Below are 23,897 nucleotides of genomic sequence, written 5' to 3'. Positions count from 1 at the left end.
CACAACCACGCATCAGTTTGTACTTGATCACTCGTCGTCAAGGAAGCCTTGCTACACTGCTCGCCGAGTTTCGTTAATTCTAAGTAGTAGAGATTGCCACGTTTAACACCACAACCAAGAGTCTTCCGGGTCAGAATATCCTGAAAGACACAAAATGTTGGCCAAAAAGTAACGATACAATTTAGTGCTGAGGTAATTTGGCTAACAGATAACAAATTATATTCGAGATTAGGAACAATTAAAACGGTATCGAGTGTTATGGCATTGGATAGGACAATTGACCCTTCTCCTGTAATAGGAGAAGTACCACCATTGGCAGTAGATATGACCTGTTGGGATGAAGGGCGAATTTTTTTCAATATACTAGGGTCTCTAGTCATATGTTCGGATGCACCAGTATCAATAATCCAAGTATTATTCTTAGTAATGGCAGAAAAAATTCGAGCTTTAGCAACACTACCTGGTTGAGTTACATTGGCACTAGGTAATGAAAGTTGTTCCCGAGGTTGAAGATCTTCTTCTGTTATAGCCACTGCAGCTTTGCCGGTAACATTCTTCCTCGGCTTTTTTGAAAAATCCCACCATTCGGGGTATCCAATGAGCTCATAACAACGTTGTTTTGAATGACCGGGCTCACCACAATGAGTGCAAGCGTAGTTACTCAATTTTCCCGAACCTTGACCATTTTTTCCTTTGCCATAATTGAAACTTTCCCCTCGCCGATTTCGATTAGCTATCATAGCTGTATTTTCGGAGATCAGTTTAGACGTTCCCATGACTTGTCGTTGTTGTGACTCTCTTCTCACGCATGCGTAGGCACCTTCCAGGTCCAACTTCGGGTCCTTTCGAAGAATTTCTCCTCGAATCTGATCATATTCAGAATCGAGGCCGCTTAGAAAAATATGAACTCGCAAACGCATCATTGTCGAGTGAACTTGTAAGAGCCCTTCAACCGATTCTTCTTGGGCGGTGTTTCGGTGATCAATTTCTTGGAAGATTGCAACCAATTCATTGTAATATGTAGATACAGGCCTCCCATTCTGAGTTGTCGAAAAAGATTTTTGATTTAATTCGAATAATCGTGTTTCGTCAGATCCATCGTAGAAAGTCTTTGACACTGCCTCCCATATTTCCTTTGCTGTTCCAAGACGAATAAATCGTTGCATCAGGTGAGGGCTCATTGAATCGATGAGCCAACTCTTCACTTTGTGGTTTTCGGTAATCCATGTATCATAATTCGGATCTTCAAGTGCGGGTTTTTTCGTTGCTCCTGTTAGATACCCAACTTTGTTGCGAGCTCCAATTCGCATCTCCATCAACTGCGACCATAATGGATAATTAGTTTCGTTTAACACAATACTAACAGGAAAGCCGGAGTTTTCTTGTTGGATAATAATCGGGGCTGGAGCAATTGAAGTTTTTTCTTTTTCAGTCATTGTAATTTCGTGTGAAGATTCGAAGTTATTCGAGAAGGGTATAAAGAATCAATAATGGTGACAAAAGAAATTGATTCGTAGAAGAAAAAAAAAAATTGGATCAACCATGCTCTGGTACCATGTTGAACACGGCAAAGAGAAGAATTTCTTGTACGTATATTATTAACCCTTAATAGAGGTACATATATAAGAAAAAAAAGAATCAAGACTCCTACTCTAAGAAGGAGAATCAACTGTACAAGGAAAGTAAATAAAATTCCCTACAATCTCGGGATCTATAGAAATCTTCTCGGCTAACAATATTCACCAAAGCAATCAGCAAGAAGCAGTTTGAGGTTTTTCTCGACAAGTTGGCCATTCGTGATCTTCATGCACCAACTTGAGGGGGAGTGTTGGCGGAATTGACGTGAAGAGAAGATTTGGTGGATATGGAAGAATATTTTGTTGATATCTTTTCTGATATCTTTTATTTGTTTCCTACCTTGTAAATTATGTTTCCTATTTTACTTATGGCTAATGTCTGTATATTAGCACGTGAAAGAGAATGGAGAAGGAGATAATTTTCTTTGCCAAAATTTATCACCCGAGCTATTCGGAAACGGCAGAAGGCCATCGAAGTTGATCCCGTTCCATTTTCCCGTTCGGAACTTTTTCTTCGTGCCCCTGTGAAGCAAAACCATGTCGCACAATCCCTCGTTTTCGATCCTGAAAGCAAAATCTCCAGGGGAAGGATCATCCCGATTTCTCCATGATGTCAAGTACTTGTCCAAACCAGCTAACACGTCATTCACCATCTTCATACCTGGCAGCCACGTGTCAGTCGGGTAATTGAAGCTCTGCCATATCCAAATTCCACTTGCCATGTCGATAATTACCAAATTTCCAGTGTCTAAGAGCTGTAACACCGGCGGAGTTGATGCCACCGATGAAGAATCCTCCGACTGCAATCGTTTGATCTGGAAAAAGTGTATCTATTCCAACACCGAATCTCCATGGCGTGATTGAAAGAAGAAGCAGTAGAGAGAGGAATTGAGTGAAGAAGAAGAAGAAATGCGCCATTTTCGAACCAGATTTCATCTCTGTGGAAATATATTTCGCTAACCACCATTTTTTCTGTCTGCTACCAAATATTATGAAGAAAAATCAAAGATGAAGAAAATGTATCCCAAGTGTGAAACCAGATGTGCATGGGTTGAAATCAGAGAATGAGTCTATTTCATTTCAATATTTTAATTTTAATTTGAATTTTCTTTTTCTTCATCAAGTATTTTTAAAGAGTTAATAGCATAGATCCCTCTTTGTAATTTCGAATTGTTATAGTATTTTTAAATGAGTTAATAGCATGGATCCCTCTTTGTAATTTTGAATTGTCATAAAACACACTGTGTTAAAATAATTAGCAAATATCCTCTATAATATATTTGATGTAGCACAAAGCCACTTTCATCAAATTTTGATGTTGACTTCAATGAAATGACGAAACTGCCCCTAGTAATTCTCTAATAATATTTCATTTAACAAACATAAAAAATTGTAAGTAATATAAATTAAAAAGAAATTATAAGCAATCCCACGCCCCCCTCCCAACAAATTCTTTACCTGACATCTGCCGTCGCACCACCACCACATCCATCCCCCAATCCAACCTACCCCAATTCTTCCTCCATTCAGCAATGCGTTGGCATGACTACACTAATGGTATCACGTCGTGACGGGGTCGATTTCGATTTCTCTTGATGGAAAAGTCGGCAAAAAATAAAAATTAAAAAGACCAATTTAAATATCTCCAAATCCCTTTGCCGGAGGATTATTGAGGCGAGTTTTGCTTCGATTTGTTTGGATTTGTGTCTATCTATGGGTAATTTGGATCCTCAAGTGTTGTGAAGGAAGCACCAGAGGGATGTTGATTTTCTTGTGGTGGCATTTGCGGGTGATGATAGGGTGCTGGTGAGAGTTATGGTGAGGTGAACGGAGATACAGTGGAAGGGGCAGTCCTAGACGGCAGGAGAAGTGGTAAGGGGGCGGCGTAGCGGAGGTGATGGGTCATAGGAGAGCTGGGGTTTGATATTATGGTGGTGGTTTCAGGTGTAGTGAAGAAGAGGGCTTTTCATAAAATATGAGGGACTGAAGTGATAATTTGGAAAAATTTATTTTGGGCTTATAGAAATGTTGGGGGTGGATCTATATTTTTTTATATTTCTAAAAGGGTATTTAAATCTTTGCCGGTGAAAAAGTACAACCCAGTCTCACAATCCGCGCGTGGGATGCACGATAAGCTGTTAGGGACTTTATCAGCTTTCACTAAATTTCATAGGGGGGTTCTCGCTAATATTTATAACATGGGGACTGTTTTAACAATTAGAGATTACACAAGGGTAGGGGTGTAAACGAGCCGAGCTCGAGCCGAGCTCGCCTTATTTCGTGAGCTCGAGCTCGAGCTAGAGGAGCCTATAAGTTTTAGCTCGAGCTTGAGCTCCTTGTGTTTCTAAGAGCTCGAGCTCGAGCTCATATACGAAACGAGCCCGAGCTCGAGCTCGGCACAACCAAAAATCCATCCATCAAATTTATTTTTTCCATTAAAAAAGTAATATTATTCTTTTAATTTATTATTAATAATATTCATTATTATATATTATTCTATGTATAAAAAATATAGAGAAAAGGTAAAGCTCGCGAGCCTGCTCGCGAGCTGTCGAACAACTGAAATGAAGCTCAAGCTCGACTCGTCGAAAAGCTCGGGCTCGTGAGCTCGAGCTCGAGCTCGATTTTTCGAGTTCGAGTACGAGCTTTTTTCGAGCAAGTTTCGGAAGCTCGCGAGCCGGCTCGTCTCATTTACACCCCTACACAAGGGTGGTTCTTGCAAAAAACCCATTTCTAAATTGAAATTCAAAACTTGTATACAAAATTCGGAGGCTCAGTTCTAGACACGGCCACGGGCCGGGTTTGACCCGGACCCGACCCGGATACCGCCCTGTTGACCATGACCCGACCAAGTATGGGTCGGTTTCGTGTCCCGATTATTTGGACCCGAGACCCGACGGGTCTACCCGGCGAGGGGACCCGAGGACCCGTCGGGTCAACCCGAATTTTCCCTTTTTTTTGTCCAAAACTTGCACATGTGTGGTGTGGGGTGGGGGGGGGGGGGGGGGTTTGAACTCGAGAAACCGAAAGAATTGGCGATTCTTACCACTGGGCCAACCAACATATTTGATTAACATAGAGAATAAATAAATATTATAATATAAAACGAGGTGTCAAATAATAAATATATTAAATTAATTATTAATTTTCATATTATTATTATTCAATAATTTTTATTAAATTGTTAATAAAACCAATATAAGAAACTTATAAAAAATATATATAGAATCACAGTTCAATACTTCAAAACATCTATTATTAATTACCATATCAATATAATCTCAAATATTGAAAAATATAAAGTATTGAATCAATTCAATATATAAACAAACGCGTTGACTTAATACAAACTCACTTATGTTATTAAAATCGATAGTGTGAAAAATTCGAATGAAAAATAAAATAAGATGTTTATTTAAAAAAATAGATTATAACTCATTTCAATTAATTGAAATCGATTAATCTCAATTGTTGACAAGAACTGTTAAGTGTATATTTTTACACTTTATCGTATCTGTTTATTTGAGCTTTTTTTGTGTGAATTAACGATAATTGGTGCTTAAAAAGATGATTTATTGTATTTTAGGTATAAATTGAAGAATTGGAAAAGTTTGGGGTCACAACTGCAAATTTGGAGAAAAAATGGGCCAAAAGTGAAATAATAAAAAATATGCTGAAATTGGCTGAAAATAGGCCCGCACGGCCGTGCCAAAATTAGCCTATTTTTGGCACGGCCGTGCCAAATGCTGAATTTGGGCAGAAGGTTCGACGATTCTCGCGCGGTCGTGCGAGAATTGCACTGATTTTCGCGCGGCCGCGCCAACACACGCTGGACACAATTTTGGACTTTTAATCACACAAGGAAACCTAAAATCATCTACCAAGTTGGGGCATCTATTTAAGACCAAACCAAGCACGAATCGGAGATTTTTTTGGACACAACCTTGGAGCGAGAGAAGCGAGAGAACGAAGAATCGAAGACGGAGAATTGACAAATCTTCATCACAATTCTTCCTTTATCTATATTTTCTTAATCTTTGTCTTTTTATATTTTTATTATGTTTTTTGTTACGAACATGAGTAGCTAAGTTTTTAATCTAGGATTTTGTTGGAACCCTATGTGGGGATGGTGAACCCGTTTTCTTGAGATTATGCAATTATGATTTTATGATTATTTCTTCTACTTGATATGATTGTTAGTGCATGAACTTGATCAATTTATGTGCTTTATCTGTGATTATTGGGATTGACTCGACAGAGCTATTTTGATAATTAGACGGTAAGTAGAAGAGTCTTCGAGTAGTTTTCACCGGATGAGTGTGTCAATTGCATGTGGTGTCGTAGACATACAGATATCACCTTAGGTAGCCATTTACGAGACTTGTTAGTTAATGCTTTATTCATAATTTGTTTGCATAGACATATAGTGAACCGTTTATGAATAATAGACTCATAATACACGCGACAGCGGGTTATGAGTAAATTAGTGTCTCGGGTTAATAATCATGAATCATATATTTCATAATTGAGGGGTTTTGGGTGAGCAATTCTTGCATAGGGGGAAGATAAAATCATAGGTCCGTTTTAATTGATATTTTCTCGTGTTATTTGCTTTCTTAATTAGTTTAGTTGTTTATTTGATTTAATTTGACAAACTTGCGTAGGCTGGATAAAAATCATAGTTGTTAGAATTTGGTACTTAGGATTATATAATTTGAGTATTCCCTGTGGGATCGACATCCGACTCTCACGAGTCCACTTTTACTACTTGTTTGCGATACGTGCACTTGCGTGTTGGTATTTAGCACCCAACAAGAACTTATTAAAATTATTGATTATTTTATCATAAGATAATTATTTAAAAATATAGATGATGTTTATTTTAACAAAAATAGATTATATCTCATTCTAATTAATTTGTTACTTTAAAAATAAAACTATATATGACGAGTATAATCAAAATATTATGATGTGATTTCTTTTTTAATAATTTGTTTAATTTTTAAACATCGGAAGAATTAAATAGTAGATCATATGATTTAATATTTTTTTTAAATTTACATTTTATTCATATATTAATATCGAATCGTAAGATTTAAATGGATTAAGCTCAAGTCCTTTCAATTTATTTATTTTTTAATTTTTTTATTATATTATATTTGTTAAATATTTAACTTAAATTATTTAATAATAATGAATATGATACTTAATAATCTATTTAATATTATTTATTATAATTATTTTACACCTTTTGTTTATGTTATATATATTCCTTGTTATATTAATCCTAACTAAAAATATATAAATATAAATAATATTGTAAAATGATAATAATAATTGTATAACTAATATTTTATAAATTATTAATATCAAAAATCTCGACTAATAACAAATGCATATGTATATTTAATTTTGAAAAATATAAAAAATTACGATTTAATTTAAATGATAGATTGAATTTTGATTTTTTTTTTAAATTTTGAAAAATTGCTCAATTATTATTTCATTTATAAATACCCATAATCCAATCTTCACAACTTTGATTTTGTTTATAGTTAATGTCTCAAGGTTTTAATCGTTTATTTTTTTTTCTAAAATTGTTTAGTGTTTAAATTCTTCTTCTTCTTTGTTTTTTTTTAATTTTGAATTTAAAGTTAATCTCAATTTTTTTCAAGTTTCAATTCAATTTTTTTTTTCTTTCTTGTAAAAAAAAGGAAAAAAGAATTGAAAAACCGGTTTGGACCCGGACCCAACCCAGACCTGGCCCGGATCCGAATGGACCCGGTTGGACCCGCCCCGAACCCGAACCCGCCTCCCCACGGGTCGGTTTCGGGTCCCCTAAAAGTCGGACCCGGACCCGGACCCAACCCGCCCCGTAGCCGTGTCTACTCAGTTCCATAGAATATTGCATTTTGGCGGGAATTAAGTTGGTGAAGTAAGCTCCACCTGGCACACACTTGAAAAATATTATTAATAGCTCTTTGCACTCTTGGAAAAATGTAATAGTATTTTGCACCCTCATAAGATAATAATCATTCACATTGCACCGTGTTCATGCTTTGGATTTTCAAAAATAATTTAAATAGGGTTGGGTCGGTTGAATACCGGCCAAAAAACCAACCGATTCGATTAAAACCATTTTTTCTCAAATTTGAAAATCATTGCCGACCCAACCTTTGTAGGTCGGTTGATGGTTTACAACTGAATATTTGGTTCCGAAATTAGTTAGTTGATGGATATATCTCGGCACCTAGTTATTTGTTTTTAAAAGTGTAAAACTATGCACATTCTGCCTAGTGCCACTTGCTGTTATTACTTATCAGTTCAAAATAGTTAATAGCAATTCGACAAAAAATATAATTATGAAATTCAAACTAATTCCAAACATGAAAATACTTATTTTCTGAAGATTTATGATTTTTTTTATTCTTCTCGATATATTTTTTTAAATTCCATAGCCACTTAAAAAAATTACACAAATTATTTTATATTTTTTTGAAAAGAAATATTAATATAGTTGGTTGACCGATAATTATCGGTCAAACAAATTTTGATAATATTAAAAATCATTAACCGACCCATTAAATGGATTGATTGTTGGGTAAAAACCAATTCAGTCCCAATCATAATTTTAAATAGGGGAAATGTGTTAGACACCCCTTATTTTGGACTTATATAGGTAAAATCCTAATACTCTAGATTCAATTATTGTATTCCTACGCAATTAATTCTAGAACACAACATTAAGCCCAAATCTCAATAATGACTACCTAAGAGATTAACTATATTCCCGTGTTAATACTACAAAGGCTCTTCTACCACAGTTCTAATTATTAACCCGATCTTTCGATTGTCCTTGCATGTTAAGATTTCGATTATTTCTTGTATTTGTTTATGGATTATGTTTTGATGCCTAAATGACTTTGTGAAACGTTAATTGTGTTTTGCTATGTGCTCTTGCTTGTTTATGTGTTGATCATTGGGTGTGAGGATGAGAGAAGGGTAAGTAGAAGGGTGCATGTGTGGGTACATTAGTGTCATGATTTTTAAAAGGTAAAAATATGTTGGAAAGTCTTTCGAGATTACGGTAAATATCCGGGGTACGACGAGTCGGTACCGAGGGCCTAGGGGTGGTTTGATTCCACGTAGATAGACGGATTCATAAAATAGGAGGTTATTTACCGGGAACTTAGATTGATTCTTCCAAAGGGATTCCCGATGATTTTAAATGTCATGCAGCATTATGGTGTTGAGGATATAGATGGCAAAATCTCACTCTATGGTCTTGGGATCATAGGGTTATAAAGGTGGGAGATTCTCATCCTATAATCTTCAATACGTGTCATGGCATAGGGTTATAAAGGTGGGATATTCTCACTCTATGGTCTTGGGATCATAGGGTTATAAAAGTGGGAATTTATCGCACTCTATGCGTGTGACAATTATGTGATGAAGAACTCCGACGAAAACGGAAAGTATATGATTGCTTTGAATTATGTTGCATGTATTGTTAGAGTAGGTGACCAACAAGCCAACTTGTGGCTATGGTCTTTCTCTTTTTGTTGTAATAAAACAATCGTTTTCGTTCGTAATAATAAAACATTTCATTTGGCATTCTATATCTCTTATCCCATGCAAGTAGCATAGATATAGTCCTAACGAGTTACTCTATTATTGTGAGTTGATCTAGTAGAATCACGAGATAACTCAGCAATGTAATGTAACTGTTAAACCTTGTTCCTAGTCGATGGGTTACGCCAATAATGAGGATACCGGCCTTTCCCTTTTGAGACTAGCACTTAGTGTATGTGTACATCGGTGTTGTGACATCGGCATACTTGAGTGGGTGCTCATACTAGATGAGTTCACTGAACTCCCTCGCCCTAGAAATCTATAAGTGGTTCTCATTTATCGAGTAATAGGTTTCTAAGATATAGTTGTACACTATTAGTCCTTAAGACCCAGACATCACCGTGACTTCACTAGAGGAACGATTGTATCGTGACCTGTCCCTGAGTCCCACAGCGGAGCACTCCAAGGGCCAACGTTCGTGCAATCCGAAATCTAGTGTGAAGTCTGTGCATTGTAGTAGGGGATTCGAGCGCTTGAGTAGTCATGGATGTCCTGTGTGTTCTAACGGTTTATAATCCAAGGAATCTCTGGCCAGAGTTGATAGTGGGGTGATTAGGGAAATGTGTTTCCCTAAGTCACACACGAACGGATTTATAATACCTAGAACGTTCGCACGGTCATTGAACTTTATAAGAGGTCTCGGTGGACCAATGCCTCTAGTTCAATCGGGACATGTGCTGCGAAGGGATCGTACTGTACGCTAACTATATCATAAGGTTCTTGCAGGCACTTCACTTGTATCTAGGGAATCATGATGCGTAGTTGCTAGACGCCAATCTTGATTCGTTGGGCACCGATTTGATCGGGGATTAGGTAAAATGAGTTTTACTCTAATCGGGACTCTTGGGAGGAGTTCGTATAAGAACAATGTGTTGTTCGAATCACAAAGAGTTGTGAGGCCACGACTAGCATACACCTGAACCATTGAGGGTCACACTTCTCGTGTAATATAGATCCTTGATAACAACAAGCATAGATTAATATGTTAATCTTTGAACGATTGGATGTCGATATGATTGAATCCAAGATTCGTAATTGTGGATTGCGAATCAGAATAAACGTAGAGAAAGAGAGACATGCGGAATTTAGTGAACTTTCTAAATTGGGAAGTTTCCCGATTTAGCAGGTCCACTAAAGTGGAAGTTTCCAATTTTGGAAATTGGAAATTTCGAAGAGGCACTCGTATCGACGAGGACTTTGAGCTCGTCACAAATATAATTTTGTTATAATTTTGTGAACGATCGTTTGTTAGAAACGAGGCCGACGAGGGAATGGGCTTAATACATCAGTGGGTCAAGCCCAATGACTTAAACCCACAAGGGTTGAAAACCCTAGTATAAATAGACCTCAAACAAGAGTTTGAGATCAATTTTTTACACACCAAAACCCTAGCCGTCCAGCCCTAGCCGCTCGGCTCTCTCGGCCGCTGCTGCCCCGCCGCGCCACCGCCGATCACCGCCGCTTGTCACCGGTTTTCCCTTCTCTGCTGCTTCGTTTATTCTTTGTTGTTTATCTAACTCGTTTACATCTAGTGCTGTAGTTCGAGTGGGTCAAAATATACGAGGTGAAACCTGATTGGAGGATGGGAACGTCGCTGCCCCGCCGTCGAAGCCGCACGCGCCGCCACCGTGTCTGCGCACGCGCCGCCGTCCGCCACCTGCTGGACCAGCTTGCTCCAGCCGTGAGTTGCTGCCCCGAGTATTGGTAATTCGCAGCTTGTACGTGTTCGGTTCTAGGTTTCGATTCGTTGAAATCTCACTCTACAAGAGGTAATTAAATCGGAACTTTCGTAAATTTGATTCGAACATGGTTTGTGTGAATTTTAATTTACAAGCATGAGTAATATGTGATTAGGTGTTTCGATTTTGCTATATGATGAACAAGCATGTTTTATAATTCTTTTCGGTTTTACATGTTTTAATAAAATCGATAATTACCATGTGTATGGCGGAAGCGTTAAGGTACGTTGACTATGTGATTAGTTTATGCATGTAATCGAAACTATTTCGATCTAAAAATTTTAAATTCCGCTGCGTATACATGCACGATCCCCAACATGTATATGTATAATATATATATGTATATAAATATATGCTCTATGTGTTATGTGTATTCGATAATACTTTAAGATTCTCATTGAGTCCTCAAAGGCTCATATCGGTGTTGTATGTTTGTAGGTATACCCGATTTGGAGCCCGAGGAGTGAAGTTGGGAATCGAGCTTAAGAATCGGAAGGAGATCGTATGGAGGGGTTGTGGATTGTGTTGGCTCTTAACTTAGTTATGTGGTTTTATTTGTATAATATGCTTGTAAAAACTTTTGATACGGTTTTAGGTATTTTCTACCGTTCGCGTCCTCCGATCGGTGGAAATTATTAAAAGACAATATGTGTAATAGTAATTAGGATTACCCCCTTTTGTATATTTAAATCGGTAATCCGTAGTATTTTGTAAACGAAAGCGAATTTTTCTAACTATATGTATCCACGGTTTTCGGCTAGTAACCTCTTCGTGTTTTGTCTCGATGTTTGAAAATTATTTTCATATAGGCGCTCTGCTTAGAAAATCATGAAATTTTAGGATTATCTGCATCTCTCTGTTCTCATGGGTCTTTTGCATGAATTGGGTAAGTATTTAATTAGTTATGATTTATTTCTCACTACTGTACTGAAACAGGGTCATTCTAGTATTTTCTGTTACAACTCGAGTTTTACTCACTCAAATGCATTTCTTCTACTTGGAAGATGTTTTAAACTTATTTTTCTGCCTTGGGGTGAAATTTGTTAGTTTTTGGGTCAGTGAGGAATTTATTACGAATTTTTAAAACCCCCTCCCCTGTTCTGGATTTTAAATTGAGTGACTGTGTCATTTTATTTATTTCTCCCAAATGGTCAAGCATCTTTCAAAACTGTTTTATTTCTCCCATGGTATATGGTATGGTATTATTATGAGGTCATTTTCATGATTATTTTAAGAGGAATTAATTTTTAAAGTTTCTGCACCGAATCTGTACGAATTTGCATTAAGTCCATCATACCTAGTTATTTCCTAGTCTTTCATGTAGTATGTATTTGTGTTAATTGATTGATAAGGGCTTAGTATGGTGTTACCTCTTTCCCTCTGATTTAAAAATAAAAAAAAATTACGTAAACTTTTATCCACAATAATCATTTTTTAAAAATTCTTCCGCTGAGATTACATATAATAAGAGTAATCGAGAGAGGGGTGTCACAATTAGCATTAGCATATAAAAATTGGTATTAAGATTACCGTTAGAATTAGCATATTTTCATTTTCATAAGGATTAGAATTATGATTCGTATTATTAGTAGGATTAAGATTATGATTAGAATTAGTATTAAGATTAAGACTAACATTATCATTAGGATTACAATTTGGATTAGAACTATGATTGAGATTAGTATTAGAATTAAGATTAGAGTTAATACCAGGATTAGAATTAGCAATACCATTGGGATTACTAACACTAATAGTAATAGTATTATTATCATATTAGTATTAGTATTAACATTAGTAATGGTAATGGTAATGATAATGATTGGTATTGCTATATGTATTGGTATTGATATTGATAATGATAATGGCAATGCTAATAATATTGGTTACGATAACTGCAATAGTAATGGTCATGGTTATGGTAATGCAAATGGTATTGGTATTGATGATGGTTATGGTAATGGTAATGGTATTGATATTTGTATTGATATTGGTTTTGGTACTGGTATTCATTACTTACACAATACGGAATATATTTTGTTACTTTCTTTTACTTTTCTACTACTTTATATTGCATATCATTGATCTTATTATTTTAATGACTTTTTTTAAAATTAAATATTTATTTTTACAATAAATACTCCGTGCAACGCACGGGTGAAGTACTAGTTAGTTAATAAAGAATTAGTGGTACTGTTAAAAGAGATGAAAATTAAGCATATTGAAATTTTTATATACATGAAATGATACAACATATTTAATTAGTAGAAGTACTTCATAAACCTATATAGTACATATATTCCAATCAAACCTAGAAAACTATACAACTATATATAGTAGTCAATATAGTTTTAATATATAGTTTAGACACATTAATTAATTTGTCATTTATACTCTTGGCCTTGTTAATTCGACACCCGTCACTTGATCACGATTATTCTCCTCATGCTCGTCCTCTACAACGACAACGTACCATTGTTGTTGCCATAGTGTAAAAAACATAATGTATGCTATAGCTATAACTTTAAATAGTACATCATCGTTCTTGTAATATTGTTCGTAGGCCTTATCGAGCGGCAAAACCAGAAACAACGGCACCACCCCGAAATCACATACCGGCCTGAGTATCTCAACGAATACAAAAACGGGTGTCCCGATTTTCATTTGTGTGTAGATATTTAATTTAGTAAGGCCGAAATGTGACGCCAAAATAGCGCCTATAGAGGCGACAAACAAGATGCATAAGTTTGTAGTGCATCGCCCTAGCCTCTTACGCACGAAGGAAGCTTGCCTTAGAAAATACGCGGCGATGTATGCATTAACCATCACGATAAATATTATAAACCTAGTAGTGGCATTCGTAGCTATAGATGCTGCAGTAATTGAACCAATCAGAACCCAACAACAAATAACGAGGCTGCAGTTTCTGAAACTGGTAAATTGTTTTAGGCCGATTTTTTTTAAACTCACCATTTTTTGAAACCAACTAAGTTCTTGGGGTTGATCAACCATTCGGTTGTTTTTCCAAATATGTGTGTATATATATAACAATATTAATGGTAATTAAATAATTTATTTAATTTGCTCTTAGATTTTGTGGGCAATATATGGAGATGATGCGATTGTTTTATAGTACATTGATGGGCATTTCGGATACTTGTTTCTTACATCACTATTTTCTAAAGTAAAATGATATAAAAGTATTTTAGAATGTTTTATATATTGATGGTATGGATGTATTCCTAGCTTCACTAGTTTTGGTCACCCATGCATGCAAAATGTTGTCACCCATGTGATATAGGATTATTGGTTAATTTTTATTTTATTTGTGCCAGTTGAATTTATCTTTGACTTTCCTAGGATGTTTATTAAGTGTTTCTAGTATGTATGATTATAAATTGTTTTAAGGGTGTTTTAGAAAATATATAACGCGTTATATTGGGAAAATTCCTCTCATGTTTGGGTAATTACAATCACCCCCTCAACTATTAATATTCTTACACATTCATTCTTATGGTGTCAAATTCAATATATTTTTTTAGATTCCGTGGAATGTTCTCTAGTTTGTACTCGTTTTGTACAAAAATGCAGTTTCTGATGCATCACAATCTGATGTTTACAAGCCAAAAAACACATTTTATGACCATCTTGTTTCAAAATGTGGAGTTCCACGGGATAAAACGGGTACAAACTGGATAATATTCCGCATAATCTAGAAGATTCCACTAAATTTAACACCGTAAGGATGGACATGTAAGAAGATTCATAGTTGAGGGGGTGATTGTAATTACCCAAACATGAAGAATTTTTTCGTAATTTGACCTTACCTAAGCGGTGACGTAATTCATCCTTTGTTCGTATTACGGTGATGATGATGATGATGATGGGTTATTAAGCTACTCGAATGCATCTTTATTTTATATTAAATAACTCTTTTATGTGTTGTATGTATTACTTAATGTTCTTTTGTAATAATTTGGAATATTGAGAATGCACTAAAATATAATCTCGATAAACTAGTATCCGATAAATTAATAACATAGTATAAATAATATATTTTCTCGGTCTCTACTCAAGGACAACATGTTAAAAATTATTCCGTTAATCTGTATTAATTTAGTTATATAATTATATATAGGGCGATAATCTGAAAATTAGTTCAAAAATTAAAGGGTCTCGCCTAACTGGGCCTTTTCAATTCGGCTAAGATGATGGGTCTAAATTTGATTTTAAAAAATTGGACTATATAAAAAGTATCTTAATAGCTCAATAAATCATTAGAGAATGAGTTTGTTTTTCAAAGTTAGAGGACCTAGTTGTAATTAAATATAACCTCCAGTATAATTTATAAATAATAATATTTTCCAACCAAAAAGAAATTTTGTATCATTCCCAACAAGTCCCTGGAAAATTTCGTTCATCGCAAATCGACTCTCCATCCTAAACCAGCACTGGCGAGACACCGTCCTCGTTTACGGTTACGACATCATAGTTATCAACAGCATACTCAAAGCAAAGATGCTTCAGTTCCGGTCAGTGGCGGATGTAGCCATGGTCTAGGGTGTGCAGTTGCACACCTTTTATTTTCACTAAATTTTAATATTATACATAAAATAACAGAAAAGGTAGTTGGTTGAAGTGGTAAAGATATGTCTTTTTTTATTAATAGGTCATGGGTTCGAAACCGACCTCTCACAATAATGGAATTTTTTTGAAATCTTAACATTTTTCAACTTTTTGGTCTTTAAATATTTCCAAAATTCACCTAAAATTTGTAAATTATAAATTTTTGGTCCACTATTTTTATAAAGTGATATTTTATTTTTTTATTCTACAATTTGGAACCCCCTTGGCAAAAATCCTGGATCCGCCACTGGTTCCGGTGCATTATATTTCACCGCTAGTGAGAGAATCTCTGCAAATCGGCTAAGAGAAATGCTCCTTCGATACATAAGTGAGACTCGCATATAACTTTGAGATGCTTCACATCATATTTATCTGCTGCTGCTGCAAGCAATTTGGCTCCGATTGTGTTCGATACAGATGTCGGCCCAAAAGCATATCCATCCACCAAAGACCTTTATCGATAAAAGGAAGATTTCTCGAGAATCCTTTTGTCCTCATTGGCGTTATTTGTTAATAACGCATGGAACATTGTTATGTGAGATCTGATGAAACCCGTTTCCACTCTGATCGAGTAGTCTCATCTCGAGATATATAGGTACTCCTTCACTTACTACAACATTTATCGCTTTACGCGACGGATATAAACCGTCAAGAAAGACCAAAAAACCGTCGAGAATAGTTTTCCCGACGGTTTGAGACCGTCAGGAAACCGTCAAGAAAAAAGGTGTCGTATATACTTTTACATGTGAAAAAACCGTCGGCAATGTTTTTCTCAACGGTTTGAAAACCGTCAGGTATACTTGTATATTTATTTATTTTCATATTTTGCTTTTATACCAATTCACTAGTACTGAAACCTGTCAAGAATATCCAATATAAAAATTGAATTGTAATTATTCCAAACACGAATTCTATATATTAAGAACACATAATCCCAATTTCATTCACAAAACCTATCAGTAATTACATCAAGTTTGAAATTCTTTATATTACTAAATAATCAAACTTGTTATTTATCCACTGGTTTAAAATTATATATATCTACAACATAAAGTTAATTTACACTTTTCCAATCATCTATTCCATGGCTTAGGTACTTGTCAGGCTTCCGGCACTTTACGCGCTGTAGTTTTTCTGATATATCGGCGAAGAATGTTGCAACCCACAATTACAATGCTAATCCACAATTACGATGCTAACCTAACCTACAAAATAAGAGAAACCGGTGAGCTGCAATTCAAGAACTTGCGCTTGCATTATATCGTAAAAGCTACAGCTTGTACTATGGATAAAAACACCAACGAAATAATATATGCTATTTTTACCATGAATGAGTTAAGCAAGAACGGATACCTGGATATAAGCATATATGTCACTAGCAATCCAATAACTTTACTATGTGAAACAGAACATTTCGATACAATAGAGCAGGCCCTTTATTGCTGCCAATCTTTGATCTTAATCCCCTAATCTGTAAAGTTCATGATATAGTTGTCAGTGATAAAGTAGCAGTCGGCATTAAAACTTTGAAGTTAGGTAGCAAGGCTGAATAAAATTAACTCATTCCAAGAACTGAACAAGGGCAAGTCCTCCCTGCACATAATAAAGGTATGTAGAATGAGTTTAACCATTTTTAAGGGTATAATCAACCCAACCATTTATAATTTGCAGCAACTATAGTAGGCCATTCAGCAAAATGTCTGAAAACTGATTATTTACAATTAAAATTAAAGACAAAAAAGGAGACAGAAAAGGGATTCTTAAAAAGGAGAAGTCACCATACTATATATACTATGTGCTATAATTAGACCATTGTATGTAAAACATCCAGATACACGTGGAAAATGGAACAAAATTGCGAAGCAATTCAAATTTATTTTTTATAAACCGTGCAAATGAGTAACAATGACAAGTAGGAAATAGAGTTTATATAATGAACATAATAACATCAAAAGCTAGTGTTAGACCTGACTTAATTGCTTTCGCTCTTCGTGGCCATAAAAAACGCCTAATTTTTGCCATCCAGCAACTACAAAAAACAAACAACACAGATAGAGAAATCTAATGAAGTTGATGAAGAAAAAATGAATCTAAAATCTGAATAATCAAGCATACCTGGCAACCCATCATCTCAGAAGAGTAATGCACAAATTTGTATCCTCTTGATTTTCCACTTAATGGTCACATATTACCTTAACTGCTAATAATATGAATCATTATCATCCAAAAATAATGTCAAATAAGTCAAAAGGTTATGTTACAGGCTTGTGCTTACGTTTTACATTCAAATATTTCTCATGATGTTAACTTTCTTGAAATATATATTTAGCCATAACCAGAAATAAAAAATTATTGTTCTTGGGAGAGAAACGAAACCGTGTTGATATCCGAAAGGCCTCCTTCTGCAGTACCATAGAGAAACTCTGTTGCCACCAGCTAATGCTATACACGAGAATCTGTTTAGTGTCTGCAAATAATGTACACTTTTCGTCAAAAAGAGAAGTGACAAAAAAGACGTTAGTACGTAAAGTAAACAGGTGAACTTACAGTGGCTGATACTTTTCCTTTGCTCACCTGAAATGGAGAAACGAAGCTAAATCAGAAGACAAATAGTCCTCAACATGGTGTATATACTATCCCATTTTTTAGCCATAACTCCAAATTAATTTGCACATTATCAATGGGATTTTATATCATATTACATGCTTGATACATAGATTTTCTAAACAAATCTCAAACTTGAAGAGTTCTAGATAGGTTTGTTTCACCATTTTGGTCTCGCGGGAAATTGCACAAGTATTTCGGTAACCAAATTCTTCCAAAGCATCCTTCAAAACACAATCATTGGTATCATAAGAAAAGTAAGTAAAATAAATTGTAATTGTGCACAAACTGTGAAATTAACAACACTAGTAAACAAAAAAGTTGGAAGAATAAAAAATTCAAACCTATGGAAAATTAGCAAACTGCAATTAAGCAAATTAGTCATAGATTCTCACAATCTGCAAACTCTTGTTTCAAATCCTAACTTGACCCCTTAAATTCAAGCAATCAAATTAACCTAAAATCACTTCTCAGCTTCCTATACTGAATTCCACGCGGATGGAATGAGATCAATTAAAATAAATGAAAAATAATAACAGAGGAGACTAACCTGTCACGCAATCCACGGGTGATTCAAAACAACTGCAATGTTGAAGGATTTTCGCCTTTTTCAATTTGTCTTCACAATGATTAGTTCGATCATGAGGGAAGAAATAGCAACGGAGATGTCGGCTCGGCATTAGCGGCAATGGCGGACGCGGCGGCGGAGGTACGGCGTCGAAGAGAAGTTCATTATTCTTCAGAGAAAAGCCCTAATCGAAGGTTCGAGGGAGATTGTATCGGTCTGATTATAAATGAAAAATTGAGAGAAAAAAGTGATGTTAGTAACGTTAGAGATTAATAATTTATATATTATATAATTTATTTTTGGACCATTTTTATAGGCGTCTGAGACATTTTTTATAAGAGTCGAGAATTACTTTTACTTTACTGTGTTTGTGTCAAGATTAGTTTCAAAAGCGTCAAGTCAAGAAACACACTTTATACAACGGTTTTGAAACCGTAGGAAATACAAAGCGTCGCAAAAGTCCTAAAATGTTGTAGTGAAAAGATCAAGTATATGATTTTGAAGATTTTTCCATCATGGATATATGAAAACGGCAGCCAAAGAACACAAAAAAATGGTTATAAGGCTGGATTATTGTTTAGAAAATCCAACCTTATCATTTTCTTTATTTTCCCAAAAGCTGCTTAAGCAAACTTAAGTAAGAGCTTTAAAAATGAAATTAGGGAGCCATGTTGATATGAACTCATTCAACTTATAGAAATAACTTAAAAGTTTTGATCTTTGCGAGGAAAAAAAAAACAACATCATAAAGCAGCTAGGTTACAAAAACAGGAATTACAGTATGTTCACATCAAAATCCAGGCGTCGATCAACAATTCAATTGTCTCTTATTTCATATAAAAACAGTTCAATTGTGTCTGAAAATTCGCACAAAAACATTCATTAAAAAAAAACAAAAATCGAGAATACAGAGATGAGTGAATATACCAAAATACACGACGGTAGAGAAAAAAATAAATAAATCCCGACGGTGCAGGTTTTAGGATGGAGGTCGATTTGGGGTTTGGGGTGATACAATCCTTTTTGGGTTGATAAATATAGTTTTTAAATTACAATTAGATCCTCCCAAGGTTTTAGGATGAACTCTGAAGATTTAATTACAATTAGAGCCTCCAAGGTTTTCAATTATGTGTTGCCTTTGCTTAGTTCGATATTTGTTTCTGTTGTTTCGTTAGTTTTTCGTTGTTTTAGTCTGTGTACTCTTCAGAATTTAGCTAGTCCATAGTTAACCTCTATGCGTTGCTGCTGAGGATCAATCAGAAATGGTTTTTCAAGATATCACCTTTTAGTTTTTTTTGTCTATTGATTTATTTAATATATGACGAACCTTATAAATAAACCTTGGAGTTAGTCAAATACCCTCTACAGCCTAACAGATTTATGTCTAGTTTTGCCGTGTAGTTCTTCTAGGTTCAGTAGTCACACTGGGATCTGATCTCATCAAACTGTTACGTGGTAATTTGAGCGAGAAAACATAGTTCGAGAATTAAGAAGAAATCGAGAGATGTGAATTCAAGAATTAGAATTACGAGAAGAATTAGAGAAGATAAAAGGGAGATAATGGATTCATAAACTTCATAATACTTTTTATGACGTAACATTCTAATTACCCTATTTATAATACTCATAAATAATATTTAACTACCATCCCACTAACCCCTTAACTACACTATTCCACTAATTTAATTCATGCCCACTAATAAAAAAACTACCCACTAACATCTAATTTGACTAATTCTAATTAACTTAAATAATAAAACATATCACAAACTAGTTTAATTGCTCTTCGATTTCATTTTGTAGGTCATGCTCTGGTACGTTACACGGGAATTCTTCAGGAAGAAGAGCTCGGTGACTGTGATCTTGGTGCATTCATGCCTTGTTCGTTCATGTGGAAGATGTTTGTTGGTATTTTAGGGCCGATAAGCTTAAGATAAAGGAGTTCTAAGGTTGGTTAGGATTTGACGGGATGATGATTTTACTTATACACATCAAAATTGCATGTTATTGATATTTGTTAATGTAAGGAATTATCGAATCTTCAGTTGCAGATCTCTCCTGCTTATATTTATGTCAACAATTACCAACTAAATTAGTCTTGACATTAACAAATATCAATGTGGCTGGCGATGGTGATTATATACATCATAATTTAACTAGCTAGGGAACTTCCATAAAATATTTTACAGTCTACATAATAATTATCCACACAGCCCAACTTTGAGGAGATTAAAAGCAATTCATTTTAGAACTCCTTTATCTTATGCTCGTAAGTTGCACACCGAGGCCCTCCTAAAATACCAGCAAAAGTCTCGTTCACAGCAGACAAAACTTTCTTGTAAAAGTCACATTCCTGCATGGCACGCAAACAACATGCGAACCGTATTATTAATCAAGCAAGTTTGTCGAGAAACAAAAATTAAAGTCTCTATGCCTTACCTCATGTACATTCCTAGAGTAACTTCCATTATAGGCCAACTCTAGAAACAATGACGGACAATGTTTTTTGACGTATTTACATCCATCAGAACCCAAGATATCTGAAACAATTTCACAACGAGTAATTGTCAACACTGGAAAAAAAAATATGGAAGCATATGAAATACGAGACTCAATGTACCTAATATACCACCAGCAGCAGCAGCAGCAGCATTGTTTTGAGCTCCGAACCCGAGACATGCTGCTTTCAATTCTTTGGCATGACAGAGTTCAGCTAAATGTAAAATATATGCAATTGATTCTGCAGATATTCTTTCCGAAATGTGAGATTCACAAATCTTTTTAAGTTCTTTCAACTCAAATCGATCAGCTGCAGCGAGCATCTTCCCCATGAACGACTCGAGCACGAACGAACCAAGATCACTATTCTCTTCTTCTTCCTGAGGAATTCCTCCTGAATACACATACCACAGCACGGCCTAAAGCACGAAACGAATTTCAACACAAACAACAAATAAATCAGGAAATATAACTAAAAAGAGAGAAAGAAACAACAAACACAAATATATAAAATATATAAGCATAATAGAATAATTTATTATTATTATTATTATTATTGCCTTGAATATATTAGGGTCCATATCACTAATATCGATCTCCGATAGAAGTTTCGGACAACGGGATGCTAATACCCAGTGATGCGCGGAGAATCTCTGGTTATTCACATTGAAGAAAACATCGGCACTTTCTTTGGTCAAAACTCCAATAGTGACACGAAATTTCAAGCAATCGTCTTTGAGATAGTCAGGAGATTCAAGGGTTGCTCGGGGAATGAAGTAGGGACATCCAGCCACGTGGCCGGTTCTAAGGAGTGAGATTTGAGGAGGATTTCGATCGAAAATCGAGGTTCCGTAATTTTCGCCATTATGAGTCTGGTCAAGTAAGTAGATCGAAAATAAACATTGCACAAGGTCATCGGTCTCGCTACTCAGATATATATACATAGATGCAAATCCGGCTTCGTTGGCGGCAACGGTCCTTCCGGCGGGGAACAAGAGCACCAACCATAAATAGCCGCCGGCGGCGAATTCTTCACTGTAAATATCTTCGTCTACATCAATTCCATCGCATAGGGAGGAGTAATTCTCCAGCACAAACATGTACGACCCCTTTTCAATTCCCGAAGCCGATTCTGAGCCTTCCATTGCTACTTAATGCGATCACGAAATTGAAGATGCCCCGGAGGGAGGAAGGTGGCACGCCGAAATCGATTTGCTCAGGCCGCCGAGATAAACCCTAAGTTCGAAACGTATGTAAGTGTTGGTTGTTCTCTACAGAAATAGATCCAAGAGCCAGCCTGCAAAGAGATTATATATATATATATATATAACAAATATTTTCTATAGGGTTTATTTTACATATCCCTAGCCGCCAAATAAATTAGGGATAAACCCAAAATCAAATCATTATTTGACATATTCTTGGAGAATCAAAAATACTATACTCTTATATGTACTTTTAGCTTAATTCCACTTTGCACCCTTGAAATATATTATTTTGGTAGTTTGCACCCTCGAAAAATAATAATAGCACTTTGCACCCTCAAAACACAATAAATCACTCACAATGCACCCTGAATTGGATAATAAAGGCAATTTCATTTTTCATTGGTGTTTTTTCTTTTCGGGGTGCAAAATAAAAAAAATAAATTATTATTTTCTTGAACCTCCAACCTAATTTCGAGCGGACAAAGTGCGCAAAAATAAAAATTACACTGGATTATTTTAAAAACCTACATTTGCTTACCAAAAAAAAAAAGCTTTTATCACTAAATTATTCGATTGATGGATCTTTTATTAACTGTTTGAAAATATTAGGTGAATATATGGAAGAAAATATGATTTTCAAATAACTTGATAATGAAATTGCTGAATGATTTTTTTTTTCGTAAAATATTTTGTTCTGATAAAAAATATAATTTTTAAATATGTTGATGAAATGTATTTTTATTTTTGATCTTTATAGTTTCAAAATGATTGATGAATAAAAAAATATTTGACATTTTTTGACATCCTAAAAAATATCATTAAAAATATTAAATTTACATTTTTTGGCTTTAAAAATTCATTTGGGATGCATTATGCATCATTTATTGTATTTTGAGGGTGTAAAGTGCTATTAATTTATTTTGGGGGTGCAAAGTGCCAAAATGATATATTTCAAAAAATAATTTTTTTTTTTCAAATCAATATGTTTAGTATACTAAAAATAACTACATGTAACTGTAGTACCTATAGTAATTCGTAGTTATGTTCGTTTTTTTACCCCATATTTTTAGTCGATCAATTGTATACAAACACGAATACTGGCTTATACAAAAGAAATTCATAAACCCCAACAAAAATTTACAAATTTCAATATTTTTATTATAATCCACCACATAACAAATAAAATACAAATCCAAAATACACAAATATATGCATATATAACTAACTACATGTACCAACCCTCATTAGGAGAGTTGGTACCTAGCCTTACCAATAGAGTATAAGGTCTAGGGTTCGAGTCTCCCCTCCCCTACTTCCCCTTCTAATGACTTGAATTACTCAAAAAAAAAAAAAAAAAAAAAAAAAAAAAAAAAAAAAAAAAAAAAAACTAACTACATGTTACTATATGTATAGTAATGTATATATACAGTCTGTTGAATACTGTAAC

The 23,897-nt window shown here is 34.9% G+C and overlaps 2 protein-coding genes across 14 annotated transcripts; both read right to left on the bottom strand.

Moving 5' to 3' along the window:
• Positions 1 to 16,464: 16,464 nt before the first annotated feature.
• LOC105973459 (uncharacterized) lies at positions 16,465 to 19,222 on the bottom strand. Of its 13 annotated transcripts, none has more exons than XR_016033396.1 (9): positions 19,163 to 19,222; positions 18,726 to 18,959; positions 18,340 to 18,399; positions 18,119 to 18,145; positions 17,687 to 18,038; positions 17,539 to 17,600; positions 17,132 to 17,164; positions 16,925 to 17,042; positions 16,465 to 16,776 (listed from the first exon to the last, which is right to left on the bottom strand). XR_016033396.1 is itself a non-coding variant. In XM_088822821.1 (8 exons), exons 1-5 carry the CDS (start codon positions 18,853 to 18,855, stop codon positions 17,765 to 17,767), a joined length of 312 nt encoding a protein of 103 aa, XP_088678947.1. In that variant the 5' UTR covers positions 18,856 to 19,037; the 3' UTR covers positions 16,465 to 16,776; positions 16,925 to 17,164; positions 17,539 to 17,600; positions 17,687 to 17,764. The 13 variants fall into 13 exon arrangements, 2 of the variants coding, with proteins under 2 accessions (XP_088678947.1, XP_088678946.1); XR_016033400.1 differs by lacking the exon at positions 19,163 to 19,222 and having other exon boundaries at positions 17,687 to 17,768; positions 17,847 to 18,038; positions 18,726 to 19,037; XR_016033398.1 differs by lacking the exon at positions 18,340 to 18,399 and having other exon boundaries at positions 19,156 to 19,222.
• A 2,088-nt stretch (positions 19,223 to 21,310) lies between these two features.
• On the bottom strand, positions 21,311 to 22,524 carry LOC105951072 (BTB/POZ and MATH domain-containing protein 5-like). The gene is made up of 2 exons (XM_012974466.2): positions 21,803 to 22,524; positions 21,311 to 21,661 (listed from the first exon to the last, which is right to left on the bottom strand). The coding sequence occupies exons 1-2, from the start codon at positions 22,385 to 22,387 to the stop codon at positions 21,311 to 21,313; spliced, it is 936 nt and encodes a 311-aa protein (XP_012829920.2). The 5' UTR covers positions 22,388 to 22,524.
• Between the last annotated feature and the right edge of the window lie 1,373 nt (positions 22,525 to 23,897).

Source organism: Erythranthe guttata, chromosome 9 (assembly GCF_056151865.1).
Source record: "Erythranthe guttata isolate IM_541 chromosome 9, IM_541, whole genome shotgun sequence".
In the NCBI taxonomy this organism is placed as follows: domain Eukaryota; kingdom Viridiplantae; phylum Streptophyta; class Magnoliopsida; order Lamiales; family Phrymaceae; genus Erythranthe; species Erythranthe guttata.
This window is presented reverse-complemented; position numbering and strand designations above follow the sequence as displayed.

Bases quoted from the DNA above. Each gene is read 5' to 3' on its own strand.
- LOC105973459 (XM_088822820.1), bottom strand. From the start codon at position 18,855: ATGCCGAGCCGACATCTCCGTTGCTATTTCTTCCCTCATGATCGAACT. The intron at 18,146-18,339 runs GTGAAACAAACC...TCTCCATTTCAG, and splicing joins TTTCCCGCGAGACCAAAATG to GTGAGCAAAGGAAAAGTATC. The intron at 18,039-18,118 runs GTAAGTTCACCT...CATTATTTGCAG, and splicing joins AAGGAAAAGTATCAGCCACT to ACACTAAACAGATTCTCGTG.
- LOC105951072 (XM_012974466.2), bottom strand. From the start codon at position 22,387: ATGGAAGGCTCAGAATCGGCTTCGGGAATTGAAAAGGGGTCGTACATG. The intron at 21,662-21,802 runs GCAATAATAATA...TTCGTGCTTTAG, and splicing joins TGGACCCTAATATATTCAAG to GCCGTGCTGTGGTATGTGTA.